This window comes from Sphaerodactylus townsendi, linkage group LG03, assembly GCF_021028975.2.
Source record: "Sphaerodactylus townsendi isolate TG3544 linkage group LG03, MPM_Stown_v2.3, whole genome shotgun sequence".
Lineage (NCBI taxonomy): Eukaryota > Metazoa > Chordata > Lepidosauria > Squamata > Sphaerodactylidae > Sphaerodactylus > Sphaerodactylus townsendi.
This window is the reverse complement of record NC_059427.1, coordinates 122,152,254-122,176,452: the sequence shown is the minus strand read 5'-3', so window position 1 is coordinate 122,176,452 and position 24,199 is coordinate 122,152,254. Positions and strand designations below refer to the sequence as shown.

The 24,199-nt window shown below is 43.3% G+C and overlaps 1 protein-coding gene across 1 annotated transcript in view; it reads right to left on the bottom strand.

The window, feature by feature from the left end:
- The window catches only part of GRIN2C (glutamate ionotropic receptor NMDA type subunit 2C), a 113,967-nt gene that overhangs the window by 42,214 nt on the left and 47,554 nt on the right, over window positions 1-24,199 (bottom strand). Inside the window, 4 exon segments of the mRNA XM_048490440.1 lie at window positions 558-720; window positions 9,610-9,821; window positions 15,780-15,894; window positions 18,947-19,539. Of these exon segments, the coding sequence (XP_048346397.1) occupies window positions 558-720; window positions 9,610-9,821; window positions 15,780-15,894; window positions 18,947-19,539 (1,083 nt within the window).

Here is a 24,199-nt window from a genome sequence, read left to right as displayed (position 1 = left end):
GAAACTCTATTTCCAAGTGAACATGGCCTCAGTTCACAGCAGGGCCATGGTATGCGAAGAAATATCCTTAAGCCTCCCTCTCCATTCCATTCCCCCAGTCTCAAATAGCTCCAGAGAACTGTTACTTGCTTCAAAAGAAAACCTATAGGTACTGATAGTTTCCCATAGACAGGTTTTCCCAACAGAGCAAACAGCAGCTCTCTGGGCAATTTCAGATCAAGATGACAGTGTGGAGGAGAGGATAAAACACCCTCTCCTTGTGCTGCTCAGTTCCAATCTGAATCAGGCCCAGGTACACTTGAGAAATTAGCACAGAATTCAAGTGATATCAAAAATGTGATATATTGCCACTGAGCTGCCCCCCACCCCTTCCCCATGCGCTGCCTTCCCCAGAAACCACAACCAGATCTCCAGGAATTTCCTAAGATGGAATTAGCAGCCATAGATCCCCCTTCCTGAGACATGGGAGGGTTGCTGCCAGCCCGGTCAAAAGATACTGAAGTATAACGGCCAAAGGTTAAACGGCCAAATGTTAAACTCCATGCTCTTCCTCTTACCTCACCAATCATGCCATTCCAGAAACCATCCACTATTTTCCCATGTTTCCCATTTGTCACCAGGTAGAGGTCATAGGAGAACTTCACCGTTTTCGCCAGCTTCTTTAAAATATCAATGCAAAAGCCTTTGCAGCAGAGTTTGGTATAAGGGGGTTCATCACCACTGAAAGAAAGAGATTTCAATCACACAGAGACATGCTGGTTAGTTCTTTGTCTTTCTCCCGGCCCCTCACCACCACATTGTCATGCTGGAGCCATTCTCTCAGGTTGTGTGGCATCCTCTTCCTAAATCCCTAGACCTTTTAATGGGTTGGTTCCTAGCTGATATCATTCTCTTTTTCTTCATTTTATTCTTACAACAACTCTGTGAGGAGGTTGGGCTGAGAACATGTGACTGACCCAAGATCACCCAGCAAGCTTTTATGGGATGGTGGATATTGAAACCCCGATTTCCCACATTCTAGTCCAACCTGTACACCACACTGTATACAAAGTTATGGCTCCTGGATCCAATGCTTTGCTTCTGGTGATTACAATGCACAATCATTCTGACATAGTTTTGTATCACTGCTGTCTTTGTAAAAGACCAACAATCTTGTGAATCAACTACAAATCAGAATGGCACTAAAAACGGGGAATGGTGGATGCGTGGGACACAGCATGTTCTTGAAAATGAGCGTCACTTAATCAGAAGCAATCAGTGCCCCAAGGAGGCAAGATGGCTCCCTTTACCACACCTCATGGGCATCTCCATGCAGCAGTCAGTCCCACGCACAAACATTCTTACATGCACCAGTTGTCAGCAGGCACTTTTTCTTCTATTGTCCTACAAGAATTTGTGACATTCTATATCCTAGCTGCGCTGCACATGGCCAACATCACTGGGAATGGGAAGATCAACAGAGACAACCCACACTTGGGAATTCTAAAGAGCAAAATACAAATATTTATTTGCCTGGAATCATTAAATGTGCTCATTCTAATTGCCACATTTTACTGAGAACATCTTTGAAAGAGTTGCCAATTCACTTCTGGAAGTTACTGAGAATGTCTTTGAAAAGTTGCCTATTCACTTCTGGACACAATTCAAAGTGCTGTGTCACTTTTAAAGGCCTAAACGGTTTGAGGCCAGGCTATTTCAAGGACTAATTGCTGCCACATCAGCTTGCCCACCAGGCACAGTTCAGAGTTCCCCCACATTCAGAGATGAAAAGGACAGTTATCAGAGAACAAGGCCTTTTCAGCGGCACTCCCTCCTCACAGCTGTTCACTTGGCAGCTACATGATTAAGCTTTCGGTTAAAACAACTTCAAAGTAGAGATGCTTCAAATGCTGTTCCATATCAGACACTGAAGTTTCATTCCCTGCAAGCAATTTCACACCTCTGGGCACATCGGTTTGTTGGTCTTTCACTGGCCCCTGTTCCCGGGGCCTCCCTCCTCCTTGCCTTCGTAGGGCTCAAGGAAGGATTTGGGGAACAAGGAGTTCCCACTACTGCCACCTCCATCACAACTTGGGAAAAAAATCCTTGTAAGATACCACGTGGAGCAAGCTGATACGTAATAAGCCAGTCATAAGTCACATCCTACCAAGTGATGAACAGAACGTTACCATGCTTCAGGACGTGTTTTAAAAGTTGTGAAGTTGCTTCTGATCTATGACAACCTTACAAATTAATGACATCCAGAACATCCTATCATAACAACCTTTTCATGTCTTGCAAACTGAGGGCTGCCCCCCCCCCCCCCGAGTCATTTCATCTGATGTTGGCTCGACACCTTTTCCTGATGCTTTTAACTTTTCTTAGCATTACTGTCTTTTTCAGTGACTCTTGTCTTCTCGTGATGTTTTTAAATATTTTTATGTATTTTATTTTTCATAAAGCACTATTTAGAAACGACAAACGAATAGGAAATGAGAACAAAACATATCTTAATCCCAATTGTGAATGAGACAGCCAATGATATTAAATAAAACATAGATTGATCATCTAACATTGAAATGAAATCTCAAATTATGCATTTCTTTTATGCTCCATGACAAGTATTGCAATATTAACACTGACTAGTGATTCTATAAATTAATACTACATTTTCTCATTTACTTTTCATTTAAATTTTTTCCCTTACATTTATGAATAATTTGAGAAGGGCATTTTTCATTTGTGTTGAAATTCTTGATTAGGTCTTTCATTGATCAGGCTCCTTAATTTTGCCATTGTTACATACTCCATCATATCATTTCTCCAGTTTGTATCTTCTCATAATGAGGCCAACATACAATAGCCTCAGTTTAATTGTTTTAGCTTCTAGGGAGAGTTCAAGCTTGATTTAATCTAGATCCCATTTATTTTGTCTTTTTGGCAGTCCACAATATCCATAAAAGTTTTCTTCAACAACACATTTTGTTTAAATCGACATTTTTTCTTCACTGTCCAACTTTCACACCCATACATAGTAATGGGGAATATTGTGGCATGAATTGCCTAACAATTGCAATTTCTTCATTGTCAGTCATAATGTTGTATAATTCCTCAGTAGTGATTATTTTGTTCAGTTGTCTTTGCACATTGTTCCTTAATAATATATTTGGTTTTAATGCATAGATCTTCTAGTTCCCATTTACTTAGTTAGTAATACAAATCTGTTCATTACATGATCTATAAACTCTTAAGGAAGTTTTTTTTTTACATTGCTATCATGGCACTATGAATGTTCTGGTGTTTTTCTTCTTCCTCTTTATTCAGTTCATGGTTTGTGCCACAATCAGCCCCTGGTCTTGTTTTAGCAGAGAGAATAGAGCTTCTCCATCTTCTGCTCCTGATTATGTAATCTACTTCATTTCTATATTGGTCATATATCAAAGTCCACATGTACAAGCAATTGTTTTGTCCCTACAACGTGTTTTCACAATGAACAAATTATTATCTTCACAGGATTCTATGAGTTGCTCCATTGCTTCATTTTTTGTTCCCAGACCAAATCTTCCAATAAGAATTGAGTCTGCTTTATTTCCTGCTCTTGCATTCAAGTGACCTATAATCATCAGCACATGTTCAGATGTGTGATCAATTTCCTCCTGGACACTTGCAAGCTTTCAGTTTCTTCCTCATCAGCATCTGTGGTTGGGCCGTAAACTTAAACAACAGTTATGTTGATAGGTTTTTATGAAGTCTGACATTATTCAGTCTGACTTTGCATTATAGGCCCTTTCTGCACAGGTCTCCGGGCGCCCTCACACCGGCAAGAATTCTGCCGGCGTGGGGGTGGAGGCTGTTCGCAGAGGCCGGCTCAGGAGAGGCGGCTCCGCATGGAGCCGCCTCTTCCCTGTCCCTCGCTTACTTGCCTTGTCCCCGTCGTCGCCCTGCTGTCTTCCTAAGCCCCGCCCATGCTGCCCTCCGACCTCCAGGGGTCGGAGGACAGCGTGGGCGGGGCTTAGGAAGACAGCAGGGTGACGACGGGGACAAGGCAAGTACGCGAGGGAAGGGGGAAACAGCGTGTTCCCGGCGGTGCCGTTTGCACCGCGCCGCAGGGAACACGCTGTTTTCTCAAAAACACCCCTTTAAAGGGGTGTTTTTGAGGACGGCCTGACGCAGCCCTGAGGGAGGGGAAGGGGAGCCAGGTTGGCGCTGCTGCGTTTCAGCAGCGCCGCCTGTGCGAACGGCGGCCTGGGGGCGGCGTTTTTACCGTCCCCAGGCCGCCGTTTTTGGCCCGTGCGGAAACGGCCATAGCCCCTGACTGTCTATACTACATCTCACCTCACTATCAGAGTAACTCTGTTTCTTCCATGTTTGTTATTTCCAGAGTAAAAAGTTTTGTAATTTTCTGACTGGAAATGTCCTAATCTAGTCCACTTGAGTTCACTCCCTCCCAGGATTGCAATGTTTAAACATTACATTTCTCATTTTACAATTTTGAGTTTACCTGGATTCATACTTCTCTCATTCCATGTTCTTATTACATGAGTAGCTTTGGATTTCCTTTATACATTCATTCAGGTCAACAACTGAACTTTTTTCTAGCTTTAGACTAGTTGCATCATTAATAATAGTAGTTGTCCTCAGCTCTTCCCCAGTAACTGATTAAGTGCCATCCAACCTGGGAGTTCCACCTTCCAGAACTATATCTTATCCATTTTGGATTCTCTCATCATAGTGTTTTCAAGGTAAGTGACTGTCAGTAGTGATTTACTATTGCCTTCTTCTGTGCAGTACTAACCAGGGTTGACTGAAGTGGTACTGCCATTGTCTAGGAAAAATCCTTCACTAGTGTCACTTTCCACTACTGCGGCTGCCCAATAGCTGGCCTTTAAGGATTCCTCTGCCACATAACCACTGGAACTGTCTGTTCTCTTATGCAGATGTGGCCATTGATTCCTGAAGGAAGTGCATGTCACTTAGTCTGGTGTTTCAGCTGCAACCATTCTGTCTTTGGTGTAGCCTCTTGACTAAGTCCAAACTCCTTGTATTTCTCTTAGCTTTGCTGGCACACACAAACCCCCTCACCATGTTAAGTTATGTATCCAAGAGGCAGCCTGCTTCAGTGCCTAACTAGAAATCCAGGAAAGCAAGAGGGTGGTAAAAAATTCTCAACATTTCTAGCCAGGATGACACCCACTGGGATTTGCAAATGCAGAGAATGTACTCTGCAAGTGAAAAGGCCTGAGTTTAGATGCAGGCATCTTCAATTTAAAGAACAGAAAGTGTTCACAAAGATCTTTCCCTGTCTGAGATGCCAGGAGCTGCTCAAAGCAGATGGGCCTGAGCGAATGACACAGACCAGTGGTCTGTGTCAGTCAAAAGCAGCTGCACATATTTCTAACCGCCTTATCAAGTACTTAGATATGTGGTATGGTAAGTTACCACTTGAGAAATTGTTGCTCACCCATGAACTCTTGCAGTAGGATAAAGTCTCCTTTAAGTAAGATTCCTGCGAGCCCCTTGGAAATAAAAGTCTCCTTTAAGCAAGATTCCTGCAAGCCCCTTGGGAATAAAAGGGGCAACCTGGCTCAGAACAAAGACGCTCCTAACCCAGAAAATGTTTCAGCACGCTTCCATGGCGTTCAATACTTCAGCAATGAGGCTATAAGATTTTATGCAATCATCTAAAGATGGATTTGGGGATATTTCTACTTCACACTAATTAGATCAGCTGTGCCCTGTTGATGCAGTTTCGGAATCTTTCTTCCTGGAATGGCAGAATATCTATTTTGCCAGGTTTCAACTGACAGTATTTAAGAGAAGAAAGTCACTGTCCCTTTCCGCAGCAGGTTAGCTGACATAACCTTGATCCGCCAACAGCAGAGGTCAGCCATGGGGAGGTGATTAATAAGAGTGGGCACAATGTTCCAGGTTGAGTCCCAACAGGGACATGTTGCAGGCTGACTGCCATGACCACCTCTCCAGCTAGCTGACTCCACAGAGCTGCCACAGCCGGGAAGCTGCAGGTTGGGTCACCACATAAATACAGCCCTGGAAGTATAATTGATGGGCCAGCTCACCAGTTAGCCTGTTGGGGGGAAAAACTCCATTTATAGGCACAGAATAGAGAGAGAGCACTCTGCTCCAGGGACTCCTCTCTGCATCAGGAGTTTGGAGTCTTCATACAGGCTGGAGACATCCTGCCGAGGGCACTGGATCTAAGCCAGTCTTGTCTAGAGTCACCCAGCTGTCAGTATTTGGACAGTATTTCATCCCAGACTGAAAAACCCTGCCACAAGCTCCTCAAAGATTCACCCAGTGAACTGTACCATCAATTCTTTCTTACAGCTAACTTCTGTCTTTGTCAGCACACACATTTTCCCTGCTAAATCCTTCAGAGGGGAAAAACAGAGATCTCCGCTGACTGATAATAATTTCCATAAATCAAGGCAACTCCCTCTTCAAGTGTCACCCTGGGAAGGAAACAAATGGCACGGCAAACTAATGGCAACTATTCCACCAACCGGCACCCAGCATCCATCATGTCTGTTGAATTTTTATGCAAATGCAATTAATTGTCAGACGCAAATGAAAATATGACAATTAGCTTCAATTTTCCACCTCTGCAATTCTATTGTGGCTTTTGGTTTCTCGTTTTGATAATCATGCTTCTCTGGATTTCAGTCTGTGGCAGATTCTTGTTTTCTCTGTAGGGCAGAGATGGGAGAATACATCTTTTCACATACTCAGTCCCCAAAAGCGGCAAAACAGGCCTGATGTAAGAAGACGTCTCACAACATGTACAGTTCTGGGCACCGCAATTTAAGAAAGATATGGACAAGCTGGAACGGGTCCACCGGAGGGCAACTAAAATGGTAAAAGGTCTGGAATCCATGCCTATGAGGAGAGACTTAGGGAGCTGGGTATGTTTAGTTTGGTGAAGTGAATGTTAAGAGGTGACATGATAGCCATGTTTAGATATCTGAAGGGATGTCATGTTGGTGAGGGAGCAAGCTTGTTTTCTGCTGCTCCAGAGACTAGGAACAGGAGCAATGGGTTCAAGGTGAAAGAAAAGAGATTCTACCTAAACATCAGGAAAACCTTCCTGACAGTAAGGGCTGTTTGACAGTGGAATGCACTACCTCAGAGTGTGGTGGAGTTTCCTTCTTTGGAGGTTTTTAAAGAGAGGCTGGATGGCCATCTGTCATGAGTGCTTTGATTATGTGTTCTTGTATTGCATTGCAGGGGGTTGGACTTGATGGCCCTTGGGGTCTCTTCCAACTCTATGATTCTATGAACATCTTCCTACTAGCTTTGCAGCTGAGTTGAAAGAAGCTCTGACAAGTAAACTGAAAAAAACAGCCTTGCCTCTTCCTACCATGCTTTCCGTTGATGTATTTAGATGTTTATGCCATACTTTTCATCCTGACAGGGACTCCAAGTGGCTACCAACCTCTCCTCCTGCTCCTCTATTTTATATTCTCAACAACCACTTCGTAAGGCTGAGAGAAAAAGCGATGAGCCAAAGGTTGGTCAGCAAGCTTTTAGGGCAGAATAAAGACAGAAACTCAATCTCTCAGATCTTCATTTGACACTCCAGTCAGAACCAAAAACAAAACCGAAGGGTGAATTGTTTTACTATTTGTACTCTATTAAAGTTCTGTTAGTTTATCTTATGTAACCCACTAGAATTCATTCTGTCATTACTCAAGCCATTACGCCAGGTTGACTCTCACAGGGTCTCCTGTGCTGAACTCACCTATCCACTGGTACTCCTGCTGTTTCCTAAAATTTAAATAAACTTAGTAAGCGTTTCACAGCTGCAGAAATGAGGATCACTTATTCTCTCTCACATATACAAACGACAACATGCCACAGACTCAAGGAAAGAGGATGTTCCATTTCAGACATACATGTGATGAAAAAACACATAGGCGCTTTATTGCACCTTTAAAGATGAACAAATTTGCTGAAGCATACACATTTGCAGACTAGAGCCTACCTCACCAGCCTCTGAAGCATCACCTTAGCTGGCAGAATCATCCACTATATATGTGGCATAGCAGTTAGAATATGGGCCTTGGGCCTGGGAGACTCAAGTTCAGACCCCTGTTCAGAAGAGGAGCTCACTGGGTGATGTTGGGGGAATCACACTCTCTCAGCCTAGCCTGTCTCACTGGGTTGTTGTGAGGAGAAAATGAAAAGAAGAATTCTGTATGCTGCCTTGACCTCCTTGGAGAAAGAGTGGGATAGACATGCCACAGGTATCCAGAAAAAATATATATACACTGGTCAAAAGGCCATGAAATTCAAGAGGTATTGGTTGAGGTATTTCCATGTAAAATTAAAACATATTCAAGATAAGCATTATAACAATTCACAACAGCAGAAACTGCAGATAGCTAACAGGGTCTCCCTAATTTTGCAAAGTTAAAACCTGTATTGTCTTGTCTTTTTTCAACGATTGGAGGAAACAGTCACATTTCTTGACAAGTTTTAATTCAGCAATTTCACACCAGAGCCTCCTGATTTTATGGTACATCAGTCTTCACCCAAAGGAGAGCAAGACCAGCAAATGTAATTGGTTTCAGCCTTGCTTCCACATCCAGACAGGAGTCTGTGGCTGCAATCCTCCCATTACTGAAAATCGTAAAATAAAGGACAAGCTATGCATGGCATGGGAGATCAATCAGCATATTGCCTGATGTTTTCCATCAGGCTAAAAGGAAACTTTGGGAGGTGGAGTTGAAAGCTAGGGAAGGTAAGAACCCATCTCCTCATACCGTTTCTCCAATAGAAACTCCTGCCCGCAAAATGCCGTTAACTGTGGGGTAGGGGAAATGACAGATTAAGATTAGGAACAAATTTGATGGAAGAAACAACACAGAGGGGAAGATTAGTTCTTCTCCATAGCACCAAGTCCTGATCAAAATCTGATTCCCCCCAATCTGACTATTATTCTTTTTTCTTAAAGGAAACCTCAGGAGCTATGATCATGAATATTCCGCACAAGAAGTAGTTTGGCTCTGAGTTTTTTAGCAGAAACATTCAGTTCAAGAACTAGGGCAGTTCTTAATATCTATAGCTTAATCCTGATGTGATTGCCATAGATATGCTAATGTTGAGCTGGTGTTCCTACAGTATATACATAAAGTGCGGTTATTACACACACCTTTTTAGTTATCCATGTACTTAGCTAGAGAAGCCTGAACCAACTGGGGTTCTCAGGTGCACGGACATGGGTGTTTAACTGTTTATGTTATCTGACCATTAAGAATTTGCTACAGCACATCCTGGTACAATACCCATAACAACTGGATCTGTCATGCAAAGCATTTTATCTCAAGTGTAAACCCTGCGGCAATTAACATCTTGTTTAGGGAGTTATGGCTTTGACCTCCCTTGGTGAACTCCAGAAAGATCTGGACTTCAGCACTTCAATGCCAAAATCACTATGAAACACTATGCCATTATGCCAGTTACAACAGGAAAATGAGGAAGGGAGAAGGCTACCCGGAAGAAGTACAGTAAGATGTTTCCAAAGCCCTCCCTCCTGCAAATAAATCAGCCTTAATGTAAAGAGAGTTAATGAGCCTGCGCTAACACTGACCTTCCACCCACGCCCTTGTTTACCTCTCAGTGTAGTTGGTCTGCTTCCGGCAGGGGACAGTATTGCGGATACACACTCCTGTGTTTGGATCTGTGTTCTCTACAATCACAAAGGGTCTCTCCTCAAGGGTAGCCACTGTGAGGTGGTGATTGTCTGCCATTGGCTGTAGGAAAGATCCATAGCGTGGCCATACTGGATAGTTCATCCGGATGATCCCCTTTTCCCATTTCCCTACCTGTTGTAGAGAATAAAAATACTTTAAAACCATGTAAGAAATGCCCTCCACTACAAGGTATCTTCGTCATCCAAATTGTGTCATGCCAAATGGTAATTTACTCCTGGTGAACACTTGTGATGGGAAGAAGACTCGAAGAGCCAAATATGACTTATGACTTTACAGGTCAAAGAAAACTAGCTCTATGAAATATGCCTAGAAGGCTGCAGGAAACCAATACAAACCATGGAGCCACTGGCGTAATGCCCATTGGGCAAGGTGGGCAGCTGCCCAGGGCATCACCTTGTGGGGGGCATCAAAATGCTGGGTTCGTTTTTGGGTATTTTAGTGGTTTTCCATTTTTGGCCTGCAGGGGTTTTTAGGCTAGCGGCACCAAATTTTCAGCGTATCATCAGGAGACTGTTCTTATGCTACCCCCCAAGTTTGGTGAGGTTTGGTTCAGGGAGTCCAAAGTTATGGACTCCCAAAGGGGGTGCCCCTATCCCCCATTGTTTCCAATGGGAGCTAATAGGAGATGGGGGCTACAGTTTTGAGGGTCCATAACTTTGGCCCCCCTGAACCAAACTGCACCAAACTTGGGGGGAATCATTAGGGCAGTTTCCTGATGAGACCCTGAAAGTTTTGAGACTGTGCCTTCAAAAATGTGCCCCCCGCCCAGCCTGCAACCCCCATTGACAGCAATGCAGAAAACTCAATGCAGAACAAAGATTCTTGGGCAAATTTCAGGATGTTCTTGCAGGGAGGGCATTCTTGGACGTATCAGCACCAAAATTTCAGGGTATCATCTGGAGACTGTCATGATGGCACCCCCAAGGTTTGGTGCTGATATGTCTAAAAATGCACCCCCTGCAGGCACCAATGTCCTGGTGCAAAAAAAAATTTGGTCGTGGTGGAGTGGCCGCCCATGGGGGGCGGGGGGCATCCAACTCAGGTTTTGCCCAGGGCTACAGTTTGCCCAGGGCTGCCTCGTTACGCCCCTGCATGGAGCAACTAAGGCTGCTGCCACAGCCTTTACCCAGCCTGGACAAAAACACCTGCAACCGCCAGACAATCATAACCTAGAGCAATCTGCCACACAATTTGATAATAATGGGTCAATGGGCAATCTTACATTCAGTCTGTTTTGTCCAGACACGCAAGACAGATGTTTGTTTCTTTCCCTCTGATTAAATGAAGACAATTTTTAGGACTAAAGCTCATTCTGCAATTGGTTTTTAGGAGATATTGCTTATTTGAGGGGGAAGAAAGATTTTGTGATATTAGCTTTAAACCCGGTGGGTTGTAAAGTGACTAAACTGAAATTGGCTAGATGGAATTTTTACAGTGATTGAACATAAACTGGCTATAACCCCAGGCAGAAGGAATTTGGGTTTGAAATGGAACCATGGGCGGTAAGATTTTCTTTGGTTTGTAACAATTGCCTAGTTCCAGCCACTAGGCAGAATGCACACGAGCCTGCTGTTAACCCCAGGTCTGCTTCTCCCCATCTGCTACCTCTTCTGTAGTCCTGGATACTGAGAAATTGGAGCCAACAGCTGACTCATGCCTTTCCCAGAGAGCTTGAAGGCTGGCACTGGAATGTTTTCCTGGAGAAACAAGACCCTGTTCCTTGTCATGTCCATGAGCAAGAATTTTACTGCAAAATGAAGTGCCCACTCCACACAAACATGCACAAACAAACAAAGGCAGATCTGACTCTTTTAATCATGCTTTGGCTATCCTCATTATGAACACATAATGGGGCGTGTATAAGAAGCAAAAATCAAAATTCCGGCAAGATCAAAATCGCAACAAAGTCAGGGACATTATACAGCAGAGCCCTCTCAGAGCCACTCAGAGCCCTCTTTGTGGGCATGTGCAAACAGAGTGCCCACCCCCCCGCCACATCTAGGCTGGCCTGGGCCGCTGGGCTTGATTATTAGCATTAATTCTAAGACCTAGTTTTGGGGAAGCAGTGTAGGTAACCTTGTTAAGCGCTGTTAAACTCCACTGATTTTCATGTGAAGAACTAAAGCACGATCCTTTACCTGGGAGTAAGCTCAGTTGCTGGCAATGGGGCTTGCTTCTGAGTAAACCCTCCTAGGGTCGTGATTCACCCGTTCGAAGAGCTGCATGGTTGCTTCAAAGCAAAGCCAACGACTACCACCAAGTTTACTCCCAAGTAACACACGCCTCGGAGCCAACCATTTTTTCTAAACTAAAACCTCAGTATTCAGGTTAAATTGCTGTGTTGGCACTTTGTGATAAATAAGTGGGTTTGGGGTTGCAATTTGGGCCCTCGGTCTCAAAAAGGTTCGCCATCACTGTTATAGTATTTATATTTGTATTACCATGCTTGAAACTCTGTAAGCCACCCTGAGCTCCACCGTGGTTGGGGAGGGCAGGATTCAAATCCAAATAAACTAACAAACAAATAAACATGTTGGAGCCAGAGGCGTAGCTCCAAGGGGACGCCCTTGTGGAGGTGGGGTGAGGGCGTTCCAGGGGGGCGGGGGCGTTCCGGGGCGGGATGACGCACCAGTGCACCGGGTGCTTTTCCCCCCTGCTACACCTCTGGTTGAAGTTCACTGTAAGGGAGTTCAATGCAATGCTGAGATGTGATTCAAGGAATAGAACGAACAGAATTAGAAACTTCAAAGGTTAGAAACAAAAGAAAAACAGAGTACTAATGCTGCAATCATAAAAAGAGTTGTGTCTTTCTGAGTCCACTGTCTTCAATAGACAGAACAGTATAATTCCACTTCAGGTTGCACAGGTTGCTGCTGAGAGAACCCAGAAGACGAAATGTGATTTGTGACATTTGGATATCAATAAACCTAAAATATGAATTACCTGATAAGCCTTTCAAATGCGATACAGTCTAAATTAGGGTTGTAAACATTTAAGCTTTGCTACCAGGTGTTTTTCATTACTGAGACATGAAATGCCATGTGAAATTAGAGTTTTCCATATTTGTTTTTCAAAATATCAGGGGCATTAAGGTTTAATTTGAGGCAGGCAAACTAGGTAATTCAAACTGTACCTTTCAAACTCGCTTTAGATTTTGTTCACAAACGAAATGCTACTGTTATTAAAAGACTATTAAGGAAGAAAAAGTAATTGTACTTTGAGGAGGTAAACTTGTTTCTTTCTTTGCCATATGACAGGGCTCCTCACCGTGGACATATGGGTGTCAGCGGCACTTGACAGTACTTCCCTGACATGAAGCAAACTTTTCAGAAAGCAACAGAGTTTGTTATTGGCTACCATCGTTCAAGTGGAAGGATTTTTCACAGCTGCAGCCACTGGAGGACTAATAAGAAATAAGGCTGATGGTTCTATTCCACTCCCTTTCCAGACTTTCCTTCATTTTATTACCCCTCCTCTTCCTCCCTTCCTGCCCTTGAGTTTTTCTTCATTTTTTTTTTTATTCTCCTGCTGCAATTCTTTTGGGCCAAGAGAGGAAAGAGATATTGTGTTTTGTTCTGCCTGCTGTGGCAGTAAGGTTGGCGACTCTGGGTTAGGAAATTCCTGGAAATCTGAAGTGAAGCGTGAGGAGGGCAGAGTTTGGGTGAGGGATGGACCTCAGCAGGGTATAATGCCATACAGTCCACCCTCCAAAGTAGCTATTTACTCCAGGGGAAGTAACTACTGTCGTCTCGAAATCTGTTGCAATTCCAGGACACCAGAAGCCTCCACCTGGAGACTGGCAACCCTATGTGGCAGTCATTTTGGGTTTAGCTCTGCCTCCCACAGCAGACATTTGGAGGCAGAGCTCATCACCCCGCCTCAAAATTCCCAACATGCCGATCAGGGTCAGAAGGGTTGGAAACCTCTGCCATCAGGCATTTCCCCTCACTTCTTTGCTGAAAGAATATTGGGGAAACAGATCACACAAGGACACCTCACCATTTCAAATACAACTGCATTTTGACTGTGTATATACAACAGTGCTGTTCTTCACTGAACAGTGGTAAAAACTGCTATGACACACAGGAGAGCATTTTGACAACTAAATGTGATCATCATATGATAACTAAAAAGCATCAACAGAAAAAAACATTTACAGAAGTAGCACGGTTTCTTAATAAGAACCAGTATTATTCCACTGATAGTATTTATCTTTTCCAGAGCAGTTCATGGCAGTCTTCCAAACAGAAGGGGAATCCTGAGCAGAGATATCTAGTAAGACACATTTATCGAATAGGACCCATGAAACAATCTCATCACGTATGTGATGAAATGCTTAGCCATCTTAAGTGATTGGCTGTCTTCCTTACGGTACTACCACTTGAAAGACAGAAAAAACTTAGCAAGGGCTTAAACAGCCAGCTGCAGGGAGCCAGGCAAACCAGTGATATTCACTTAACTAAAATAGTGTTTGGTTATATGAATGGACTCCAGCACAGCCAAGCTGAGGCTACGGTCTGAATGCCTCAGGCGGCCAAAATTATTACATAGCCAGAAGAATGGCACAGCAGCTCAACTACGTCAACCTTCTGGAACATTCCAGTACAACGAAGTATATGGTTCAACTCAAGAGCCTAGGCATGCCAGAACCTAACAGGTAAAAAAAAACATGCCAAGGCAAATCAGCCCTTTTACTACAGAGGACCACAAATTAACACTGAGTATTGGAAATGTGTGGACCAGACCAAAGCATAAAGCCTGGACATTGAATCTTCATATGAATATTAATTAACATCCAGTGCTTGTGTCAGGACATATATACAATGCTCTATCTTCTGTCCTGTCTACCTGTGAGTGGGCACTTTAGAAAGCCCCAGGGCTATGTCATAATTTCATTTGAAAAGAACGCTATTTCTGGATTCCCACATGCTAATTCGTAGATTCCATATTTACAACTTTCCATCTATTATTTGCACCTTGTTCCTCCCCACCGTCCACCCACCCATGGAGCAGACAGACAAGTATCCCTAGTCCATCCACTAAAGCCAGTATCATCTTCAGAAATGCTGAGGTCCACCCGTGTGTATTATAGATACTACAACAAGGGGACCAACAGTGGATGTGAACTATATTAAGACAACTCAATTTGCCTTCATGCCAATGGGGCTTTTTCCATTTATTCCAAAACCGAAAGAATATGATTTATTGCCAAGTCATCAGAGTCATCTACAAGGTCTTTTAGAACTACACCTCAAAAATATAACTTGTTTAAACAATTTGCCTTTCTATAATTTGGTCAGTTATTAATTTAATTCAATTCCACGCGAGGGAAGGAAACTGCAAAGTGCTCTGGCACAAACAAGGACATCGCGATGCACTCGTCCAACTGAGTTGCGTGCCCTGTAGCATGTGATATATTACCAAGGCATTGCAAATTAAATAAATTAGTTGTATAACACTGAATAAATGAATCCAGAATTTCATTTCATGGTACTTCAGTTTGTTTATGAAATTAAATTAAATTGTCATGCAGATTTGAAAAAAGCTCTCTACACAACTCTATCAGTCAGTTGAACCACCTCATCAACGGCAGTAGCATGAAGGCTGATGAGCATACTGGAAAGGACAGGGAAAGGAGCAGGTGGGGACCTCCATACAGTTCTTAAGTTTACATCTCAACTCTCTATGCCCTCCTTCCTTGTATCTTATCCCCGCTTCCCTCTGCTATGTAGATACATGACCCATGAAGCTGCCTTATACTGAGACAGGCCACTGTTCAGTATTGTCTATTCTGAATGGCAGTGGCTCTCTAGGGTCTCACGTAGAGGTCTTTCCCATTACCTGAGGATTACCTGGGGGCTGAACCTGGAATCTGTTCAATGCAATGCAGACAACTACTGAGCCATGCCCAGTCAGTATGGCCTATGTCACCAAGGAATCCTAATGGCAGAGAATCTGAGGATTGAACTATACAGAATTACGACTGCAGAAGAAGGAAGATGTATTCTAGTGTGGTCATTCCAGTGTGCACAGACAAGACAATTAAAAGAAAGAGCAAGGAGTCCTTACCATCTTCCAAAGCCGATGCCGATTCAGGGAAATCACCACCATAGTGGGTCTCACCAAGTAACCACCTTCATTGAAAGAAAAATCCCTCTGCTCCCAAGTCACGTTCAGCAAATGCCTGCCGAGAGGAAATGAAAAGGACTGCTGAGGGGAAAGTGGTAAGCATTTGATTGCCTGGGATCTCAAGTATAAGACATTCAGCACTTCCTTTGATAGGCAAGTGCTTCTCATCAGTCTCTCTCATGCTGATGGGAGCTTGCTAATTTTGCAGTAAGTCTGCTAAAGTACTCCTTTTTTTAGCACCTGTACTGATCCTGCAAATTAGTAATTTTCAGCCCTTCCAGACCAAGAATCCACTGATCTGAAAGCACGTGACAGCAGGGTCACACGACAGAAGGAAGGAAAACCAAAGATATAACCTTATCAGAACCAGCTCTGTGGTCAGCAGTTCAAGATAACCACAAATAACAGAGGATGAGCACCAGGAGGGATATTTCATTACAAGGGCATGTGGCTAAAGCACAGGAAATGACATTCGCCTAAATGGTGTTTCTGTAACTTTAAGCCCCTTCGCCAGCTTCTGTTGCCCAAACTCATCTGCAAACCATTTCCAGAATATTTGGGATTATACAATCAAGAAACACCAGCAGGAACGTACCTCCCATGGGGACATGGGGTATCCCATGTCTCTAGGAGCACACCATTTCCATCATATGGGTGGGGGGGGGGGCTTAGGCACCGGCCAGTTCCCCGCACCCGTCGTCTCCCGTGGTGTGGCACCAGGCCAGCGTGCAGCTACTCCCCCTGTGCCAAGGCACCGCTCACTGGCTGAGTTGTTTGCCGCAGTTGGAGGCTGGCTCCCCTCCCCCAGGAAGATGGGGAGGGCAGGAACCAGCCTGCCGCCACAGTACCTATCTGAGCCACCCGCTGCTGCGCCCTGTCCCCCGGCCCTTGCCCTCCCCAGGGAGGCCAAGGAGGACAGGGCCTGGCAGCGGGAAGCCCAGGCAGGCCCGGCGGTGGCAGGCTGGCCCCCGTGCCCCCCATGCCCCACTTACTGGAACTGCAGGAGTCAGCTTGCAGGGAGGCCGGGGGGTAGGGTTCAGTGGCAGGCAGGCCCCTGGAGGGCAAGAGCTGCACACTTGCCACCTGCCATCGAACCCCGCCCCCTGGCCTCCCTGCAGGCTGGCCCCTGAAGGTCTGGTAAGTAAGGCCCAGGGGCGCGGGGGGGTGGGGAGGCACCCAGAGCAGGAGTTGCCCCGTGTGCCATTTCCCCGGTACACCTCTGAATACCAGTTTCTGTGAACCAAACTACAAGAGGTAGGATCCCACAAATTATTTCCACAAATGCAGGGGGAAAGCCATTTACAGTGACTCCCTCATCTCACTGCAAACCTCTGAATCCCTCCATGCTTTTTCTAAGATTCCCTGTCCTCCAAGATCACAATTGGAGTAGCATATAGGGACTACAGCAAGAGGGGAGAGGCAGAGATGGTCTGTTGTACCAGTGAAAATCCTTTCTCTCAATGGAAGTGTTCCACAATAGTTCAAGCAACAGTCTGAGTTCCATTTAACTTTTCACTGAATTGTATTGTCAAAGGTTTTTACAGCTGGAATCAACTCACTGTTGGGGGATTTTCAGGCTTTGTGGCTGTGGCCTGGTAGTTTTTGCTCCTAACGTTTCACCTGAATTTATGGCTGACATCTTTAGAGGCATGTCACAGAAAGAAGTGTGCCACAGGGGGGGGAAAAACTTCTCACCGGGATACTCCTCTGAAGACGCCAGCCATAGATGCAGGTGGAACATTAGGAGCAAAAACTACCAGACCATGGCCACACAGAAAACCCAGGACAGCCTGTTTCCACTGACTTTTGGAGGGAGAGGTGGAGAGCTTTCTCTGTTGGCTGATTTCTCCTCAAAATCCCCTTTCCCCCTTTATAGGAGACAAGAGACAGGGAAATGTATCCTATCCCTTTGAAAGGGCAAAAGCAAGTTAGAAAGCAGGCTTGAGAGGCAAAATTTCAGGTAGGGCGGAAATTAATCACCTCTTGTCTACCTGCTTTTCCTCCACTATAGATTGCAGCCTCCGGTGATTGTTGTCCTTTTAAAAAACTTGGAATATTGCACATGTGGTGAGTCCTACTATTACAGCTCCAGATAATAGAGATCATTTCCCTGGAGAAAATGGCCACTGTGGAAGGTAGCCTCTCGTGGCCTTCCAGATGTTATGGACTACAGTTCCCATCATCCCCTGCCAGCATGATGCTGCAGGTTTGACACCTATGCATGGCACTGTATCCTGATGAGGTCCCTCCCCTCCTCAACCCTCACCCTGCTCAGGCTCCACCCCCAAAAATGTCCAAGTATTTCCCAATCCAGAACTAGCAACACTAATTACAAGGCCTGTCTAGAAGTAACAGTAAATCTTTTTTTTTTTTGGAGTATATATCGGACTCAGACACAGGAAAAATATTTAGTTTGTCATTTTTCTTAAGGCAGCCAGGGGTCTTTCTTTTTTCCTTGAGTCGTTCTGTAAAACACTGTGATCACTAACTGCACTGGACAACTATGCCTCCAACATGGTTAAAGAATCCGGCAAAACTCTCTACCTGCATTCGAGACGGTAGAAGTCTGTTGCAGGATTTGGTGGCACATTTAGAATCCTTAGATTCTTGCCTTTGAGTTCAAATATGAGAGAAAATAAAACGGCTGCACAGAGAAAGATGAACACGCTCAGCAAGTCTGTGATGAAAATTCAGAAAACATGCTTTGGGGGCCTTTAGGCGTCAGGCTATATTGGCCTGCGACACCTTCTTGCCTCTCCTGCTATGTTTTGATCAGCTGCATTCCCCTTTGCTGCCACACATGGTTTCTTTCCTCAGCTGTGGTTCCACGCAGCCTTTCTTCTCCTCCAACTCTGACCTTTCTGTCTAATACGCTTATGTAAATATGCTGGAGAGTTTTATGGCAGAATTTCGATCATTTCTAGACACAAAATGTTCAACAGGACAGAAACCTAGATCACCCATAGCTATTAAACTGCACCACCCAAGAGGGAAAATCTCTAGGCTTAATTACATAAAATCTCTGCAAGCTGAATTTTAATTTCTGATGCGTGCCTACGGCGACATGTTGAAATTGTGCCCCTTCATTGGCTGCTACCCATTCTGACCTGTAAAAAGTGTTGTTTGCAGGAGTGCTAGGAGATGTCTTGCAGTCTCTGCCCACCGTAGGGAGGTAGCCGTAGGTCTTGAAATAGCTCTCTGCTCCCAGGGCAATGATAGCCACACCATCCTGGACCTTCTGCCTTAGGCTCATTTTCCAGTTCTCGGTGACCACACTGATGAGGCCAATAGGAAAAGAGTTGGGTGGGACATCCATGTTCCCCACAGTCAGGCTAGGCACAATCCAGACATAACCAGGTCCAATCAAGCCAACCTGCTCTGCCACTTGGAAGAGATATTCCGCCTCCTCCCGTGAGCAGTACACAATCATCACCTGAGCATCGATCTGACGCAGCATCCTCTGCATTCTAGTATCGCCTTCGTCCTGAGTCATCTCAAAGGTCAGGGGTTCCTGCATCTCCCAGCCAAAATAGCTGGCATCTGTGAAGGACCGTATCACATCCAGAAAGACATTGTATCCTGGGTATAGGCTGGTGATAACAACAAAGGAGCTCCAGTCATACTCCTCCAAGACTTTGAAGATCACCTGGATCTGCTGCTCGATTGAGGCACCCAACTGTAAAAACGCAGAGCCGGGTTCCTACAAGAGGAGAAGAAAATGAAGTAACAAGTAGAAATGTATAGATAAGGGGTTTCTTTTTAAAAAAATAAGCAGTTTCAATTTTTTAAAATAGCCTTGATCTCCATGCCCTTTCAATATAAGACTGGTTGCTACGGCATACAGCTAAGAGGCCAGCAACTGGGTTTTGGTTTGCTGATTTGACACCTGTTCCCCACATGAGATTGCTCAGCTCTGCAGAACCCATTTTGTGCCTCATATCCATTTCCATTTTTTGAGAGAAACACATTCACCACTACAATCCATGACAATTCTGAACATCACGTCTTTGGCTTGGATCCTCTGGAGTGTTTCTGTGAGATTTCCACTCACAGAGAATGACTTTCTTGCCTTTCCCATCCTGCTGCAGCTCAAACCCCTTCCCAAATGCTGATCCTGGGGAAGTGGGGAAGGGAATCTAGCATTTTGTGTTCCTTGGGTGGAAAAACTTCTGCCAGTCTCTGATCCTGAATCAGCCCCATGTCCTGTATCATTGGCAGTTCCTTTAAAGTTGGGTGTTCTATTTCCAATTCCTAAATACCATTCCTGATGCTTTTGGTTTCTCACGACCATCTATCCCATGCTATGCTGGCATATTAACCTACATGAAAGGCAAGATCTTTCTTGGAATCATTGCTCAAACATCCAATGCACACTTTTAAAAAATAAAGTGCCACAAACCAGTAATGAACCTTCATCCTTTCCGAAGTTTTTCCAACACAAACTTTTACACATTTCCCAGTATTCAAAATTTTCTACACTGTGACAGTTTTTGTCACCAATTAGCCAAAACAACCAAGTCGTATGTTCTCACTCTCTATGTATCGGTCATAATTTTTAATTCCTGCAGTATTGAAATAAAAAAGGAACAATTCACCTGTGGAGTGTATCTGCTTTTCAGTCTCTTCTTGCCATCTATTCACATTACCCCTGAACCAGGTATCTCTGCTTTTTATTCTCATCTGCATCATCAGTTTTTAACTAATCTGCATCCATCCTCCAAACATTTGTATTACCTGCTTTTTTGCAGAAAGCTGTATGGACATTTAGTAAAAAAAAAAAAATCAAAGCAAATTATGGTTCTTTCCAAATAAACTGCTTTTTAAGAAAAAAGCCATCCCATACAAAGAGTTGGCATGAGAACAATTGGTAGTGAGGCTCTGTCTTGGCTTTTGAGATGCCAAGAGAAGATGGATGTTCCTTGTGCAAATGTTAAAAATATAGGATGTTCATTTGGAAGGTAATAAAATAATCCTATGACAACTAACTGCAGCCAAGAAGACTTATAGAAAATGAACAAAATATATAACTGTGATCCAGTGTAGGTCAGTTAAGGTTTTGAAGACTCTTCCTTGCAAAATGAGCAATCCAAAGAGCTTTACGCTTGGCAAATACTAATTTATTGGTGGCTCCTGATCCAAAAGGTTCCCAATTGTCCTTGACCAGGGCCAGTGCTTTCTCTGCTCTGGCCCCAGGAATGTTTTGTCAAGTGAGACCCGGGCCTTACAGGACTTAATAGAATTTTGCAGGTTGACAACAGCAAAGGTCTCCATCTAGCTGGCTTCCATTTTTCCCTTTCCTCCTTCCCCTTGCTTTCCTTAATGTATGGAGTGTGAATGTTGATTTTATGGGGATTAGTTTAAATTTTTGATTTTTATCCCTTATAGAGATTTATAATGCCAGATATGGGATAAGGACGTTTCATTGTTGTATTGTTATTCATCATTGTTGTAAGCTACTCTGAGCCCATGGGGAATGGGTGACCTATACGCTGAATAAAATAAAATAAGTCCAGACTCGAGGCATTCTGCTGCTATGCTGCTGGCTTTGCAACCCTGAGCACAGCACAGAAGACGACCACAAAGATGAGAAGGTATTAAAAAGCAGCACAGTCTGCAGTGAATCCTGGTTTTTATTCCTTTGCTTAAACTCAAACCTTACACATTGTAAGCATAAGGAAGAATGCATTTAATCCAAAACGTAAATATAGCTACTTCAATGGAATTCACAAGGACCACATCACTGAATATGTCTGAACAATTGGTGTAGCCCTAACATTACTTTGGAGAACAGTGGTGAAAAACTGGGTATGTTCTGAAATTTAGGCTTTCTTTACTGGTTGGCAAAATCCTAGGCCTTTATTTATCAGCTTTCAGCTAGACAAGCATAAATTTTGGGGAGTTCTTTACTTCTCAGAGTAGTCCTATGAATTTGTACAAATGCTGCTTTGTGAGAATATTTTAATACTGAGTTAAATACATATGAGTTATACTACAAGCTTCTTTGGAGTGAGCTATTCATGTATCATGTAAATGTGTTAGTTATTAACCTTCACCTGTCATATTCCCCAAGATGGCTGCTGTTCTTGATCGCACTGGGCACACAGGGGTAACCAAAAAGGAATCTATATATGTAAATGGCTAGTCATGGTGACAACGGCTCACTTCCAGCCAACTGCCACACACACACAGGGCTTGGGGACCAACCTACACAGTAAAATTTATTTATTTTATATTTTAAATGTAGCCTAGTGGACTCTCTTCTCCTTTCAAAGCATTGTAGAAGGGCACTCTCTCACCTCCTTACAGCTCAAAATGCTCCCCCCAGTTATACTTTGGGGTTACCTGGCATGCCCTGACCTGGATGGTCCAAGCTAGCCCAGTCTCATCAGATTTCAAAATCTAACCAATCTGCTGTGCATAGAGCAAGTAACTGCCACATTCTGCTGTTTTCTTTGTGTTGTTTTATTACCAGTTCTGTGTAAGCCCCATCCCAAGGTATGTGTGCATGGTAACTGGCTGGAAGTGAGTCATGCATGGCAATTGGCTGGAAGCATCATGCATGACAATTGGCTGGAATCTGAGTTGCCGCCACCACGACTAGCCTTTTATATATATATATATAAATTACTACTTCACACTCTATTTGCTGAAAACATTTAAAATATTTATACCCTGAAAACCGAACCATAGAAAAGTTTTCAATACACAGTAATATACATTACAATTAAAATATTAAATCTAAAACCTAGGGAAGGGGTAACACATTAAATCCATATAAATAAATAAAATAATTAGGGCATAAAACCCAATCAGAACATAATAATCCAATCAGAGTGTTAAAAACAAAACAGCAGAGAAATAAAAAAAAAACTAAGTTGCTAAGGTTTTTAAAAAGCAATAGTCAATCAGCAATCGATGGTCAGATATAAAACAATTATTCACCAGCAGAGGGAGAGCAGAAAAATTATTAACTAAAAGCCTGGGAATATAGATATGTTTTTACCTGCACTGATACCAGACTGGTCTCCAAGGAGAGGATGTTCCAAAGTTGGGGGGCTGCAACTGACAAGATTCTTATTTGCCGCTACCCCCCCCCCCCACTGATTATGTTATTAGGATTTATAAAGATTATGCTATGATGATTTATAATAATAAAATTAAAAGGAAAGTTTGCAGCAAATTTAGATGGCTATAAAAGTGAACAGAAGTCAAGTCAATCATCTCCCTAAAGCAATAAAAACTGATAATTCACAATTTTCCCACAAAAAACTAGCCAATATGAAACGGAATAGGAGGTATGTAATTGGAATGAAAAGAAAGGAAAAAAGAAAAGGTGAAGAAGTAGACCACTTTATTAAAATGGTCTTACTCCCAAGTAGACATATAGCCGGATCTTGCCTGTAGAGGTGCATTTTTATGGTTAATATAGTTACACTGGGAAACCCATCTTTTGACTCTACTTGCACATGACTACAGAAAAGGAATCCTTCAGCCATGTAAAAAAGTTGCAGAGAGGAACCACCCACTTCGTAGATGATGATTTATGCTATCATTATAAAAGCCTCAATTTGTGCTATAGAATATAAACCTATAAAATTAATTATATCTTTAGTGACCTTTTATATTAAAATTACAAAAGTGAAAAGCTTTCCCCATCATTCATAATATTAGTCTTTATCAAAAATATGCCTTTGTACCATAATAGGGTGCCCAAGGTAGCTAACAACCCATACACAGTGAAATAAAGCATTGAGATATCTAAAAGCCATGCTTTTAGCATGAGTGTGGGATTTTTTTTGTTTTGTTTTGGCCTTGCAACAAATAATTTAATAATTATTTGGGGGGGAAATAGCTCAAGAAGAACAGTTATAATTTTGGGACAGTTCTCTTCATAGCTTAATAGTGCCAAACTGTCATCTTGAATGAAGTTTCCCCATAAAAATAGATTAAGGGAAACCTGAGCATGCTTTCACATGCATTAAAGTATTTCCATTTGCCTCCTGAAAAAGGTACACAGCAGAAAGACTCTCCTGTGTGTAATCCATGAAGTGCTTGCTTGTGACCTGCTACTAATGCATGTAATGAATGGGTGGCTGGAGAGAGGGAATATGATACGGCCATTACTGCATTAACTTTTCTCTTGCACACATGAACAGTAGGTCAAAGGCATCATTTGGAGTATGTTGCTGAGATGTTTGAAGAAGCCAAATGATAAGGAGGCTTCAATAATGGGTACTGTCAGACCTGTTAAAGATAACCGATGGTTCTCTTTAAGAAAAGGCTTCCCAACAATTTAGTACATGAGGCACCATGAAGAGCACTATTGCAGACTTGGGCTATGCTGATGCTGGATCCTCTAT